At 40.5% G+C, this 16,231-nt stretch overlaps 1 protein-coding gene across 2 annotated transcripts in view; it reads left to right on the plus strand.

Annotated features, from left to right (window-relative positions):
• The window catches only part of Dock2 (dedicator of cytokinesis 2), a 429,458-nt gene that overhangs the window by 98,857 nt on the left and 314,370 nt on the right, over positions 1 to 16,231 (plus strand). For both annotated transcript variants that reach the window (XM_005376310.2, XM_013509168.1), the window contains one exon: positions 15,714 to 15,822. In XM_005376310.2, the coding sequence (XP_005376367.1) occupies positions 15,714 to 15,822 (109 nt within the window). The remainder of the gene's footprint in view (positions 1 to 15,713; positions 15,823 to 16,231) is intronic.

Genomic DNA, 16,231 nt, shown 5'->3' on the forward strand with positions numbered 1-16,231 from the left:
AAAAAAAAAAAAAAAAGATGAGATAGTACATTTTATGTGATATATATGTTTAACCACAATTAAACAATTAAAAGTTCATTACTCCTCTTATTTTCTTAAACCTTTATATATATTTTTTTCCTTCCGGAAGTAAATAATTTAGAATTAAATTTGGGAAATTCTGTTGGTAAAAACTTTTAGTCACTCTGATTTTATAGTAAGACCTAAGTTTTCCTAGATAGAGATGCATAGTTCTGTCTTATTGTCTGTTCACAACCATGGTCTGTTGTTAAGCCTGTCAGTCTTACTCTTGTTTATCTGTGAACATTCTGCTTTTATTCTCTGGCATCTCTTAACTTCATCTCTTTGTATTTGATGTTCTGCAGTTTCACCATGATGTATTAGGCATGATTTTGTTTTCACTCTTAGAAATTAGTTTTCCTAGATCTGGAATTTTGGGTGCTTAATACCCATCTCAAAATAATTCTCATTCTTAGCTTTTTAGAAAATATTTCCATCTTTTCCATGTATCCTATTAGATCTCTGAAATGTCAGCCAATGTATATTAGATCTCATTATATTCTCCAGGTCTCATAAACTCTATTTCATATTTGGGTGCCTTCGTTCTGGCTAATTTCTTTGAATCTGTTTTCCAGCTTATGTATTTCTCTGTTCTGCCATCTCTCACATTAAGACATTGAACTTTTTATTTCAGTAATTATAATTTATTACTTTTCAGAAATTCATTTCTTTCTCTTTCAAATCTAATTTGTATTTTTTTATGACTTTTTGTGTTTCTTAGTCATATTTTCAAGCATCACTTTTGTATTTTGGAACATGTTAAATCTGTGGATTTTACATTCTTTGCTGTACAAGTCCAATGGGGAGTATTTGTGAGTACTGTGTCTATTTTGGTAGCTGTGCTTTTTTAAAATTGTGATTTTTTAAAAAAAAAAACTGTCCATCATCAGTATTATTATTTGGGATGCTGGAAATTGAATCCAGGCTTGATGCATGCTAGGCACTCACTGTACCATTGAGCCACCTCCCTTCTTTCCTTTGTTTCTTTCTTAATGGGTTTCATGTTGGGAGGTTTATGTATGTACGTAATATGCTTTGATTCTGTCCACCTCATTACATTCCTTCCCGTTCCTTTGCTCTTCCTTTTCTCTAATATTCTTCCTTTTATTTTCATATCATCTATGTTGTTGCTTTAGATTTTACATATAAGAGAAAACCTATGATATTTGCCTTTCCAAGACTGGATTATTTCAATTAACATGATCAAGTAGTAGCTCTATCTTTAGCTTTCTGAGGAACCTCCGCACTGATTTTCATAGTGGTTGTGCTACCTTATGTTCCCACCAACAGTGTACAGGATTCCTTATTCTTTTTATACTGTTCATGAAAGCCATTCTGACTGGTATGAGATGGAACCTCAAAGTAGTTTTGATTTGCATTTCCCTGATGGCTAAACATGTTGAACATTTTTTCATATATTTATTGTCCAGTAGCACTTGTCCTTTTGAGAAGTATCTGTTCAGTTCATTTGCCCATTTTTTGTTGTGATATTTAATGATTGGTGTTCAGCTTTTTGAGTTCTTTATATTTTGGGAGATATTAATCTTCTCAGAAAAGTAATTGGAGAAGATTTTCTCCCATTCTGTGAGCTGATCTTCACTCTGCTAATGCTTTCCTTTGCTGTGCAGTAAGTTTCTTCCAGCAGTTTCAAAGTTTAAGGTTTTGTATTTAGGCCTTTGGTCCATTTTGATATGATTTTTGAACAGGATGAGAGATAGGTACCTAGTTTCAGTCTTTCACATGTGGATATTTAGTTTTCCCACTACCTTTTATTAAAGATACTACCTTTTCTCCAAAATATAGTTTCATACCTTTACCAAGAATTAGTTGCAGTTATGTAGCTTTCCTGTACTCTGTGTCACTGGTCTTATGCCAGTCTCATGCTGTCTTGTTTCTGTGTTCTTTATTATATTTTGCAATTGGGTATTATACCTCCAGCACTGCCCTAATTGTTCAGGATTGCTTTGGCTGTCATGGGTCTTTCATGCTTCTATATAAATTTTAGTATTTTTTTCTAGTTTTTGAGAAGTATCACTGGGTTTGACTGGCATGGCCTTGAATCTATAGCTTGCTTTTGGTAATATGATCATTTTAACAATGTTAATTCTGCCAACTTGTGAACATGGGAGCTCTTTCTATCTTCTAGTGTCTCTTCAATTTCTTCAATATTCTGTAATTTTCATTGTAGAAATCTTCTGTATCCTTGATTAGGTTTATTCCAAGAGATTTCATTTTTTGAAATTATCATGATTAGAATTTCCCTGATTTTATATCTTACCACTTTGCTGAATTTATTTGTCAGATCTAAAAGTCTTCTGGTGAAGATTTTAGTGTCTTCTGAGGATCATATCATCCGCTGATAGGAATAATTTGACTACTTTTTTCTTATTTGTATCTTTTATCTCTCTTGATTAATTGGTTTGGCTAAAATTTTAAGTACTATATTTAACAGCCCCGCCTATATTTCTTAAATTTAATTTTTCTTTATCAGTTGGTGTGTGTGTGTGTGTTTTATTTTCTTTCATTTTCTTTATTTTCTTCAAAGAAAATCAGTTTCCTCCTATCATTCACCTGAAAGCAGTGAGAGACCCTGCTAAAGTAAATTTTCTATTTGTGGGTGCAAACTAGGAACACAAAATTGCAAAAACCGGAAACCAAACAAAGTTCAGAAGATTAGCATATGGTTAGGCATTCTCAATGGAGACATCTTTTTCTTTGTCACCCAACACCAAGGACTGGATAGTTTTCTTACTCTTAACTTTTGTGAAGTAGGTTTATTTCCCTGCCTCTTTTATGAAGAGGATATAAAAGCCAGAAATGTAGCTCAGAGCAGAGTGTTTTTCCTAGCATGCAGGAAGCCTAGGTTAGATCCCTGATACCATAGAGAAGAGAAAAAAAAAGCAAAACAAAATAAAGAAGCTGTAACAAATTTAAAAACCAGTTTTATGCAAACGCCTCCAAAAAGCAGGCCCGAGGATCTAGCAGAATCTCCTTTTTTTATTCCTCAGTAGCCATCAAGGCAGAAGTCTCAGGGCACTAGGGTTTGGCAGGTGCCTTCACAAGGAATTTGGATTTATTGTTCTGAAATACCAAAAGTCTGATTTTGCAGTGTGTTTGTCCTGGGTGGATTACCTATTTTCTTGATAGTTTGGTGGTTTATTTTTAAATCCACCTCTTTGTCATTGTTTTCACGTTATTTTCTATACCACACTGTCAGAGGTGGAGATCTTCAAAATTTATTCTGTCCTGCTGTCAGCTGGATTGTTTCAGTTCAAACCAGATCAGGGAACAGCAGTGTCTGAACGTCCCTGGGGTCCACGTTCCAAGACCCCCAGTGGATACCTGGAGCTGAAAGTGCGGAGCCTTGTGTGATGTTTCCTACATATACACACATACCTATAATAAAGTTAAACTTATGAATTATTTACAGTAAGAGATTCACAACACTAATAGTAAAAGAGAACAATCACACCATACTTTAATAAAAATTTATGTGAATGGTCTCTCTTTTTCTCTCTGAGTCAAGACAGATGTGAATATTTTCTGATTGTCCTTGACCAGCAAAGGGCAGAACACCGGTGCTTTCCTTGAAATTCTCTTAACTTCTCCTCATTACTCTTTGAGGAATGGCCATCAGGTGGCCTGGAAGGGGCTGCTGGCCTGGCCCCTGGAGCCTCTCCTGTCTCCATTCACCTGATCTCCCAGATTTCTTCCCTCTGGATTCCATGGCCTTCACGCAGTCCCTCTGATTCACTACTGTCCCTCTTGCTGCAGGGCCTCTGTGATCTGGCATGTGCTGCCCTGTGAATTTCATCTCATTTTCCCTTACTCACCGGTACTGTGTCACCTGTATATTCCAGTTAGGTCAAGTCTCCTTATTATGTTTTCATTGTCCACAAAATTTGTCCTTGTAGTACGTGTCCTAGCTGCTGTTCTAGTGTTTGGGCATCAATGTTTACATCTCTTTAGAAATTCCTTGATAGCACAGTGGTTGGTGGATAATAGGTGCTCAGTAGATTTTTGTTACTTAAATAAATTACCTCCAGGAAACCCTAAACACACCTGCTTGAGGGAAGTAAAAGCAGCCACTCTCCCAGAATTTAGAGTCTGTTATTTTTCAGTTTTTCTTTCCCTTGTCCCATGGCTTGCTTCCTGAGGTGACTTGATTGCTGTCCTCATTTAGTTTTAGGCCAGGTATGCACAGCTGGGGCAGCAAGTTCTAACTAACATGCAGATTTGAATTTAAAGCTCGCCCATTTGGGTCAGGGCACCTTTTCAAAAAAAAAAAAAAAATCAGTATTTCCTCCTCTGATATGATTTAACATGAAATCTAGCGCAACCTCCACTGCAGTTAAGGGTGAGAATGTGGCCCCTCCTAAACCTAGGAGGCCAGCAGAGGAGCACATTAAGGACCCTGCCTTTGCTTAAGCACAGCCTTTGTCTGCTGTGTGCCTCTCATGCTCAGCATTTGTAAGCCTGACCTTTTGCCACTTCCCCTCCCCTTTTGGAAGGCATCTGCTGGGCAAGCAGAAGGTGTGCATTAAAGCTGGTTCATGGGTAATTTCAGGACCTGGAAATCTAAAGAAAGTACACATTTTTTTTTTTTTTACTGTCTGAGTGTTTCTCAACATTTTTAGAATTACTGTACTCCTAGAGCCTATGGTTTCTGTAAGCCTTTCAATTTAGCATTTATTCTCCCTTACATTCCCCAGCAACATATTACATATATGTTCTGTGCTTATTCATCCATAAGACTTGGCTTTTCTTTTTAAACACCCTAGTTGATAATACAAGTGTATATTTCAAAAGCAGTTACGATATTTGCTTAGTGGTAGAGGTGTGGTTTGACATTAGCAATCAAGTGATCGTTCAACACATCTACGAGTAGGGCACTGCACCAGATGCTGGAAATACAACAGTGAGTTGGACAATCTCAGGTCTAGTCTTCCCAGACTTTTTAGTCTGGTTGGGAAGAGTCATTAAGTAGGTAATCATGTAGGTGCATGTAAAACCAGAGGAGGTCTATGAGATGCCCTGGAAATGTGAAATACGATCAGGTCTTCCCACTGGCACAGACAGGCTGTGCTGAGGAAGTGGCATCTAACTGTGACCTGAACCATGCTGAGTAGGTGTTGGTAGGTGAGAGGAAGAGGATGTGATGGGTGAAACCCGATTACTAACAGAAAAATTCCGGAGGTAGAGAAAAAATGACCCTATTGACTGTGGAAAGGCCAGGGTGGCTGGAATTCAGTGGGCACGGGACCGAGGGCCTAGAGATCACCTAGATCTCACCATGTACAGGAGTGGGAAGTCGCAGCTCTTAAAGAGTTTTGAGTGTTGGGCCCTCATGGGCAGGCACTGTCCTCAAGGAAATGAAGAGATGTGACAGGATTTTAAATAGGAAAATGCTGTCTTTGCATTTGCGACTTTAAAAAGATCTCTCTGGCTGTTGTGCAGAAAATGGACCGAGTAGTGTGACCATGAGTATTCAGAGATCAGTTCAGAATCCTTATAGGGGAGAGGTGATGGAGCCTTGGCTGATGGTGGTGGTGCTGCAGGGGGAGAGAAAAGGACTCTGAGAGGTTGCATAATGGGGTCTAAAAACTAAGTGCTAGTTATATTTTGCAAGATCCTCTGCAGACTGGCATGGTGGCACACACCTGTAATCCCAGCTCTCTGGGAAGCTGAGGCAGGAGAATTGAAAGTTCTTCCTCAGCCTGGGTAACTTAGTGAGGCCCTGTCTCAAAAAAAAAAAAAAAAAAAAAAAAAAAAAAAAAAAAAAAAAAAAAAAAAAAAAAAAGAAAGAAAGAAAAGAAAAAAGAAAAAGGAGAAAAAGAAAGAAAAGTGGCTGAGAATGTAGCTCTGGGTTCAATCGCTAGTACACCCATTCCCCCAAAAATCTGCTACTTCTTACCCCTGTGCCTTAAATTAGATATCTTTTGGTCCTTATAAGAATCTTGGAGGTTTGGGGCTGCAGGTATAGCTCAGCGGTAAAGTACATGCCCTGCAATTGTAAAGGCCTGGGTTCAATCCTCAGCATGGCCCCCACAATCCCAAGGAAACAAAACAAAAACAAATTCCGGAGCTTTACCTCTATGATGAAGTCATTCAATCAGAGGAGAAGAACTAAGGTTGAATGACCTCCAAAAGTCACAACCTTCACCCCTACCTGTGCTGGTGTAGCACTGATACAGACTCAGATCACAGCTCTTCCCACTGTGTTGTTTGTTCTCTTCTGCAGTGGGAAGACAGCAAGCCTCGGCCCCTCCTACTCACTCAAATGATACAAATTTTAGTGTTTGAACTCAGTGCTTCCTCCCGTGTTCCTAAGTTTCAAAACAGAGTTTTATTACATAGGTATTTTTAAAAGTGGCCTATTAGTAAGGAAAATGCTAAAAATTCTATTTAACTGAAAACACCAAAAATGTCAGGGCTCCCAGTGGAACAGAGCAGAAAGCCTGGGGTTAATTATCGTTCTCAAGAAGCCTGGACTCAAAGGACAAAGTTCGAATAGCCTTGGCATGACCACAGTTTAAAGTAATAATAGCTTGACATTTCTTAGGCAATTGTCTCTCTAGCTGCAGTCTATGCCTAAAACCAGGAAGCAGGTGAAAAATCAGCATCTCTGTTCTGTGGAGGGAGAGAAAAGGCCTCCAGGGGCAGGACCTTGTGTTAGAAACCCCTGCAGTGCTGGCTCCCCAGGGAGAGTGAGGGGATCCAAGAGGGGCTTTGAGGTAAAGGATTGCCTTAGAAGGGGGCTGGCGGCAAGGTGCAATCACTGCGCAGAAGGAGCAGCTCTCTCCTGTGAAAATTAGCTGTAATGTTCACTTGTTTAAAAATCAGAATAAAATATAAAAATGTATAATGCCACCATTGTCACAACACAGCCCCTTCCCCAGGAGGTAATTAAATTGTCAATGTAATGCATAGATATTCAGATTTTACTATTTGTCCCACCTGTATAACCATTTTGCAAGTTTTTGTTTTTATCACTGAAGAGATCATGGAAACTTCCTAGATTATTAAAAACAAGAGGGCAAAATGGTATGAGATGGAGTCAAACCCTCATTTCTCAACACTGCAACTTTTAGACCAGCTTGTTCATAAAGAAAAACCTAGAAGGAGCCTGAGGAATATTTGCTTCTCTTTCAAGTGGTGCCATCTGTATTTTTCTCTAAAAGTCTTGAACCATGGAAGAGTGTGTGTGTGTGTGTGTGTGTGTGTGTGTGTGTGTGTGTGTGTGTGTGTGTTTCTATCCTTAGGAACATTGTTTTGGAAACATTCAATTTCTAATTATATCAGAGAAAGAAAGCTCTGAATAGCATTTTTCATGCTAATGGAGAAATTTACTTAAGTGCAGAATTATGCAACTCAGTTATTCTTGCCAAATGACATAAAGTCTGAGGCTCCTCTCAGTAGAATGAAGGATGGTGTGAGGCACACATCACACTCTATTCATAACTGAGAGTTCTTTCCAAGGCTTCTGCCTGCGTCTTATTACCTACTTACTATTAATTTATTAGGCAGGGTTGCCATAATTTAAAAGTAAAGTGAATGTTTTAGGTGGATTTTTTCCTTTCATTTCTTCCATACTGTTTACTTCTATTTTTTTTTTTTTTTTCTAATTCAGGCTGTTTATGCTTCCACCTGAGGCAGGTTTTCTTCAGCAATTGCATTAATTTTTATGCATTCTCTCTTAACATTTTTCAAAGCAGAATCCCCCCACATGATAGGTTTGTCTTTTTTTCTCTCATCCACAAATCATTCTTCCCTGGCGTCATCTCCAGGACAAAGACGTTCTTTACAGTTTGCCCTAAGGGTTGACTCTTCCTTAAATGTCAAACCCTGGGAAAAGAACAGCTTATACACGAATACTTTTGTTGTTGGGGAAGAATTGGCACTAGAATCTGGTCCGAGCCCTACCTGTTGGCTGCTGGTGGTATTAAGTGAAATAATGCCCTCGTGCAGGTCTCTGGCCACTAGGACGCTTGGCAGTTCACACTGGCCACATTATAATCATCCGGCTTGCACACACATTCCCTTTTTGACAGAGCTTTACTCTTTTGCTTCTGGCAGAATAACTCCTTACATTTAGACTTTGTGACTCTTCCAAAGAGAGTTTTCTCTGGTCACTGTTGGGCGAGACTGCTAACTCCAGCTTCACTGCAGCAAAATTTCATATCTTAATCTGCAATTTCTCATTTGTTTCAAGTTCATAACCCTTGGAGGTAGGGAAAGTTAAGGACTGTGACAGCCACTGTACAGCAAGAGCAGAATCAAGAGGGGGATCTTCTCCTTTGTGGGCCTTTTCCAGCCCTATTGCACTGGTTTCGCTGCTATTATTCTTGGTCCCAGGTAGACAGAGATAGAGGTAGGAGGGGAAGGAGAGAGAAGAAAGAAAAAGTACACTTGACTTCTTGGTTCTAGGCTAAAAGAATTGTGATTTTCCCGGAGTAATCACTCTTCTGAAATCAGAAATGGCTCAGTGGTTCTTTTTGTAAAGTTACTAATTCACATCTACTCTAATAAAATAGATAATTGGCTTAGACCTGGGAATATCAGCCCAGCCAGCTTGGGTTTAGAGCTTGAATAGAGTAAGCTGAGAGCCAGTCCTACAGCCTTCCTTCGGTGGTCCCATTATGTCATCCCCTGGGCAGAAGATGCTCCCTGCTCACCAACTTGCTTCAACTCATGGCTTGCTATTGTTGGCTCTGTTCCCTGTAGTCCATATTACCTAGCAGTTAAGGGGTGAAATTTGGAGCCAGAGACACTTATGCGCTCAAATTCTGGCTCTGCCAATGATTAGTTGGGTGACCTTGAACAAATTATGCAACCTAGCTGACCCTCCATTTCCTTATTTATTTAATGGTAATAACACCTATATCATGTGATTGCTACATGGATCAAAGAAACAGGTATTTACAAAGCACACAGCGTCGTGCTTGGTGCTTAATAAATAGCAGTGATTGAAGGTAGTTAATTTTCTTAGCTGTGAGGTAGTAATAGTAACAAACACTGTGTAGTCAAAGATGATGTTGTATCATTTTTATTTTTCATTATTTTTAAAATAAAATATTAAAGAAACATAACACATCCTAATACTAGTTAGCACTAAAAAAAGATGATGTTAGTATCATCTTTAAAATCTTATATAAGAGCCCTTAAAATTTGCTACCTGCAATGAGACATTTCTATGGAGCCACAATAAAGGTCATGAGATTGATTTATTCCACAATTCATCATTTGTTAGTCATTTGTTTAGAATTAACCTTTGATGTCTCAGACCTGTTGCTGGACATGGAGATGTTATGACAAAAACTGTCTTGATCTCTGTCTGCATGGAGCTTCTGCTTTAATGGAGAAGTAGACAAATAATAGATGATTAAGAATGAAGTGTTAGGGGCAGGGATGTAGCTGAGCAGCATAGCACCCGCCTGGCAAGCACAAGGTCCTGAGTTTGATTCTCAACCCCATTAAAAGAATGAAGTGTTAACTGGGCGTGGTGGTGCACACCTGTAATTCCAGCACTTGGGAGGCTGACGCAGGAGGATTGCCATGAGTTTGGAGGCAGCCTGAACTACATAGCGAGACTCTCTCTCTCTCTCTCTCTCTCTCTCTCTCTCTCTCTCTCATACACACACACACACACAAAGTATAAAAGTGCTACAGTAGGAATAGCTCAGCTGCTATGACACTGAGTTAATGATATGTGCAGTGTGTATGCATCATCTAAGCAAATTCACTAAGTAGGTGGCCCCTTTCTGTGATATTCTTGAGTGCCCGGCCTCATATCTCAGGGCATAAAGGTATCTTGACTTGCATGCAAAGTAACAAAATGGTGTGGTGACTTCATCATTTAAATAGCTTTGCTCAGTTCTATATAAGATCATAGAATCATTAAGAATGGACTTTTCATTTCAAAAAACTTTTACTTAATTTTGTTTTGTTCCCAAGCTCCTGTGAAACCAGTCGGGTATGTGTCTCACAACAAATTTAGGCAAAGATGTGATGGGATGAGGGAGACAGAGGGGTGCTGGGCTGGGGCTGCTGAGGAGGAAGGAGGAGATGGGGGTACAGGCTATCAGGGGGTAACGGCATGCAAGGGGTGGACACTGCAGGCAAAAGTGCCACTAAATAGGCGACAGTGCTATGGTTGGTGTCAGTCATAGTTCTAGCTCTGTCTGGTGCTGTGCCCTGCACAGATCTCAAAGTTCCCCTGGGGGATGGATGGGCGAGAGGATGGAGCAATAAAAACAAAAAAAGAAAGCTGAAGTCAGGTGGAGTCCTCCCCAGCTGGGAGGAAAGGAACTGCTGAATCACCTTAGTGCCTTTATTTATACTCTCAGGAGGTTGATGTCAATTTCAACCCTTCTCCCTAGCAACTTTGTATGGCTCATCTGAGCACCTCCCATTGTCCAAACTGTAACAGCTTATTTTCATGTCTTGCCTCACACACATGTGATTGGTTTCCAGCTTTAGCTGCTCCCTACACTCTGGGTTAAGTTCCCTTGTTCATGCATCTAACTTGCCCTTGTTCATGCCTTTCTTCCTCATAAATAAATTACAGGTGATGATTATCCCTACCAGAAAAGCCAGAGCACGAGAAGCACTTAGCACAGTGCCTGAGCCTTGGGAAGAGCTCAGTAACAGTATCACACTTTCGTTATTCATATTCCCACAAGTACAGTGATAAGTGAGGGCCCTGTGTCCCTGCCTCATTCATTCCCTTCCTTGTGCTTGTCTCCAGTGCAGAGCCTGGCACATAGCAGGTGCTCAGTAAATGGCAGTCTTTATGAAGATGCTGATCTCTTTCTCAGTCATACTCAGGAAATAAGACAGGATGAATCCAGATGAGAACATGAAGATGATTTAATAATAGCTAATATTTATTGATTGGTAACTGTATGCACTAGATATGCTACCAGTTGCTTTATATGAATTATGGTGAGATATCTCAAATCCAAAAATCTGAAATCTGAAATACTCCAAAGTCCAAAACATTTTGAGAACCAACATGGCTCAACGATTGGAAAATTCCACACAGTGAAACTTTAGTTTGTGTGAAAGAATTTCAATCTTGTATAAAGTTAGCCTCAGGCTGGGTGTGTAAAGTACCTATGAACCACAGGTGAATTTCCTGTTTAGACTTGAGCTTAACCTTAAGTCTCATTATGTACTGTATATGGCAAGAATTCTAAATTCCAAAAAATATCCTAGATCTTAAACACTCCCTCTAGTCCCACTTTTGGATAAGTGGTACTCCATCTATATTTGATTTTTTTTAGAACAAGTTTATTGGGCTTGTATTATTTTACTAATTGAAAAAAACCAAGCCTTAGAGAAGCAGTAGCATAGTCAAGGTCACCCACCTAATATATGACACACAGGGTTTGGAGCACAGGAAGTCTCACCTAAACTTTTATTTTGCCTCAAAGAGGCAGAGGGGTGGTCAGGGGGAATGGCTGGAGGCCTAGAGGAGTGGGCAAGAAGCGGGTATGAAAAATAAAATAGGTGAGGTATGGAAAATAAGTGAGGTATGGAAAATAAAATAGGGCCAGGGCACCAAGTGATCCCCTACCTCTGGATCTAAGGTCAGTTTTCCCCTTGCTTCCCACAGTCTAACATCACTTTGGTTAGATTCCCGTCCCGTGGGCTGCTGGCCTGAGGTTGGCATTTCAGTTTGGGACTGAGGCTTTATGTACCTGGATGGAAGAGGTGGTATGAAGCACTGTCCCACCATATGGAGCACCATTTGCATGTAGTGAGTGCTCAGCTGTGCGCAGTGCTTCCTTAATGAATCGCATGCAAGCCAAGCATCACTATATTTATCCAAGCCCGGGAAGCCAGAGCACCGGCTGTGGTCAGACTCATATGCCCCAGAACAGTGCCTTGCAGGTTGCTCCAGTTTTGCTTGTGGTCAGGGCCGTAGGGCCCTTCGATAATTTGTTTCCTGGCACAATCAGCTCCTTTCTGAGGTATCATTCTAGGCCAGAAAAGACATTTCTCTCCTGAAGCTATGGCAGAGAGCAAGTGCTATGAAAGGACATGGAAGCTACATCTGCTGTGCCTTTGACTTCAAGGCCACATTTAAAGAAGCACAGAGAGATGAGGTATTATTCTGCTTTCCAGATTTCTCAGGGGAAGCTGCACAGTGCCTAATTATCCCACTGTCATCAGATTATTCCTCCCATGTTATCAAAAACCCATGTTTTGGGCCTCTTGTTACTTGAAATATCCCCTTTACTTTCACTCAGATTAGAGAATTTGCAATAGGAGCACTTTTATGATCAGCCATCAACAACAATAATGAGTCACCAGCATTTATTTAATGTTTATTAAACACCAGCTAAAATATTAAGTATTTGAAAAACATTGTCTCATGTATTTAACCTCAAAATAAATCTTTGGGTGAACATTATATCTCCATTTTATCAACAGAGGGAACACAATTTCAGAAAAATCATTTGTCTGAGGCCACACAGTAAGTATATGGAAGGGTACGGTTCCATTACAAAGCCATTTACACTACACAATTTCCTTCTTTTTCTTCCCAGTGGTAGGAATGTCTGCTGGCTTTTCTTCCCAACCATTCCCTGTCCTTAATGCTGCATATATAATGTGCTATACACATATATATACATCTATAATGTACTGTATATATTACATACTATATGTACATATATAATATATTAGCTATGTATATGCATTAAGGACATGCATATATATGGTACATTATATAGCTAATACATTACATATGTATATATAGTATGTAATTATCCTTTATAAATCTTAGATAGGTGCAGAATATGTTTCCATCTCCAGATTTGATTGTGACATATAGGTACATATTTTGTAACATAAAAAGCAGAAAGAGATTTGATTCCTACTGGGGTGTAAGCCCCTGGTTGTTGCTTCATGGGACTGGTGTCATCTGCCCTCTCTTGTTAGATTCTCAGAGCAAAGAAGAAGAATGGTGTTCTGGCTAAGCTCTACCATGGGTAATGTCCATGACATAGCAAATCACATCCCTCTTGCTAATGGAAACTAAATTCAGTTTCCTATGAAGTTTACAATTGCATGGAAAGCCTTGACTTGCTCTTATATGTATTCTAAAGATTTCTTTTACTTTTACTTCTCACCTCCAAATAATATTAAAATTGTAGTGCCAAGTCACTTCCCTACTCTGACCCGCTCGCCCTTCTGTCTGATGAGAGAGTGGATTAAGTGCTCACTGGACTTCCCAAGAACTCTTCATTTCAAACCCCACAACAAGGAGCTGTAGGAAGAAGCTTGTTCCATTTTGCCAAGTTCAGACTAGAGAGGCACTGTGACAAAACTAACCAGGGCGAGTCCAAGTGGAAAGAAGATTTTATAGTAAGGGTATTTGTGTAACTACAACATCCAAAAAGAGTTCATCAGATACAGAGCGACTAGGAACCACAGCAGCTTCAGGGATATCTTTAGCAGGAATTTAAGAACATTCCCCCAGTAGTGCTAGCATTTAGATGGCTCCCAACAAAGCCCACTTTTTATGTTTCCCTGTTGAAAATGGCAAATTCCAGAGAAATCAAGAGAACTGCTATGGCCACTTAGTCATGGATAGTGTGAGTAAGTCATTCAACAGAAAAGTTTTGGTGAGACCGTGCTTGTGAGTGGGGCCAGTGGTCCCCAGGAAGATGATCTGGTCAGAACCACTCCACCACACACATGCATATACAAAGGGGACACCCTACAGCCACTAAACTTCACTGAGGACCAAGCACTATGCTAGCCCTCCACCTGTAAACTGGTCACCTCACAGTCCCTTGACACAGTTTTGTGATGACATACATTGTGCAGATGAGAAATCAAGGCCTGTAGAAATTAAGAGAGCTCACAGACTGTAGGACAAAGTGCAGGCTGCAGAGCCAGATGGCCGTATTTTATTTTGCCTCTAGTGCTCACTGAGGTAGTATCCTATGGCAGGGGCTAAAGCATTATCAGTCTGTAAAATGGATCTAATATCCATCCGAACAGCGCCAAGGGCACAGTGATGCTCTGTGATGTCTGCCCCGTTCTTACAGGTGAAGCAGAGATGTGAGCTCAGAGCAAGGAGGTTCCGGAAGGAGTTGTATGAAGAGGGAGGTGGAAGAAACAAGATGGACAGAAGTGAATGAAGGAGCCCGAGTCACAAGGCTACTGCAGGGCTTTTGGCTTCTCTTCACAGCCTTATCGCTGTGACCTTGAACCAGGCAGTGGGAAAGTCGGCAGCAATTGCTGGGTCCCTCAAACATCCATGGCTGGCTTTCCCTTCAGCTGCTAGCAGGGCAGCATGGGGGCAGGGCTTCAGAGAGGATTTGTGAGTAAAGGAGAGGGGAGAGGGAGAGAAATCGGAGGAGAAGGGGAGAAAGACTGAGAGAGGAGATGAAGAGAGATAAAAACAGAGACCTGCAGAGAGAAAGTGATTTGTGTGGAAGATGATAAAAAGGGAGACAATTAGGGCCAGAGAGAGGAGGAAAGGAGGAGGGCGAGAGGATGGGTGAGGATTTGTGAGGGGCCTGTTCTGTGGCTGAAGGAGCAAACAAACCTGTTAAGTGTGTCAGCGCTTTATCTAAGGAAAGCACCTTTACCAAAGCTCAGGCCGCCAACTAGTTTTTGACATGTGCAGCTGTGACAGAAGAGACCCTCTTTATCTGAATTAGAGACAGCAGTGCTCTTCTGTGTATTTCACACTGGATACCAGAGTAGGCTGCGGATAGTTCGGATATTTCATGGTTGGTGAAAAAAGCTTGTTTGGAGAATCTTGGGCTGAGCAACACTCCTAGGGCTGGGGTAAGAAGCTGATAAGACACAGGGCATGATTTTATATGAAAGATGGTTTCCAGGCAATTACACGTGTGTGCAAGGAAAGGCACTGAAAATCTTTGGAATGATACACATAAGGTGCAATAACAGCTTATCTGCTGGTGTGGATTAATGAGAAGTCTTACTTTCTAAATTGTGTATTCCTGCTATGTGTGTGTTATGATTCTCTACAATAATGTAGGATCTTTACAATCAGAGGAACATGCATTTGAATGAGGCAGTAAGCACAATCCAAAAATGGACAAAATGACATAGAGGAGGCTGTCACTCCTTAGATGACAGCAAGCAACCGCCAAGCAGAGGGGGCAGTGTACTTGGAGACACAGTGATGCCTCAGTTCACAAACTTAATTCTTTCCACAAATCTGAGAATTCTGTGACTAGCATCATGGAAAGAATTAAGTTTGTGAACTGAGGTACCACTGTATTTCTCTTTGATGTTTTCAGGATGCTGTGAAAATCCAATGACCACAGTCTCCCCTCTGATTTTAGCAGAAGGGTGAAATTATTGATGTTCCCTCAGCACAGATAACATTTATTTCCTTTGAGATTCTTCAAGGTTTAAAAAAAGGTAGGAAGAGTAGATTTATTATACCTTATGAAATGGATGGAGTTTGTTCCCTATGGTGGATGTGAGGTTTTCCCCTTAAGTGAATTATGCATGGAAAAACTACCCACCAACCCCCTTTCCCATGAAAGCCTCATTCCCCCTTTTTCCTTTTAAATTTTTAATGAAGGTTGTAGCTGGTGTATGCTTTCAAAGGTACTGCCTGTTGACTTGAGAAATGACCCAGATGTGTCTTCTTTTAGGCTTTATGAAGGCAAAGAACAGATGGAGTTTGAAGAATCCATGAGACGGCTCTTTGAATCCATCAACAACCTGATGAAGAGTCAATATAAAACCACCATCCTTTTGCAGGTTGGTGTACACTGCAGAAGAAGTCTTTTTCTTCCCTTGGCAGTTCGAGAACTCACAGTATGTTCAGATAAGGTCTACTTTTGGTCAGGTGTGCAGCCTGGAGTTAACTGAAAGCGTGATCTGGCTACATGGTTTAAGAATCATGGAGACCACTGGCTCCATATGTCATTGTGTTCTGGATGCGGCAGGCTCTTTCCACCTAAAACTGCTAAGACTTATTCTCTACTGGGAACTCTTGATCCATCCAATGGTGGTAGGTTCTTGGTGTTCTGAGCAAAGAATTAGACAAGACACATGAAAAAGATAGTGAGGGTCTACATTTATTAAAGATAGGACAAGAAGAATGCTCTGTAGAGTGAGAGAGGGCCAATTAAAGGTAGGAGAAGTATCTGTTCAGAGTGAGAACAGG

The sequence above is a fragment of the Chinchilla lanigera genome, unplaced genomic scaffold (assembly GCF_000276665.1).
Source record: "Chinchilla lanigera isolate Chin_1 unplaced genomic scaffold, ChiLan1.0 scaffold00007, whole genome shotgun sequence".
NCBI classification, from domain to species: domain Eukaryota; kingdom Metazoa; phylum Chordata; class Mammalia; order Rodentia; family Chinchillidae; genus Chinchilla; species Chinchilla lanigera.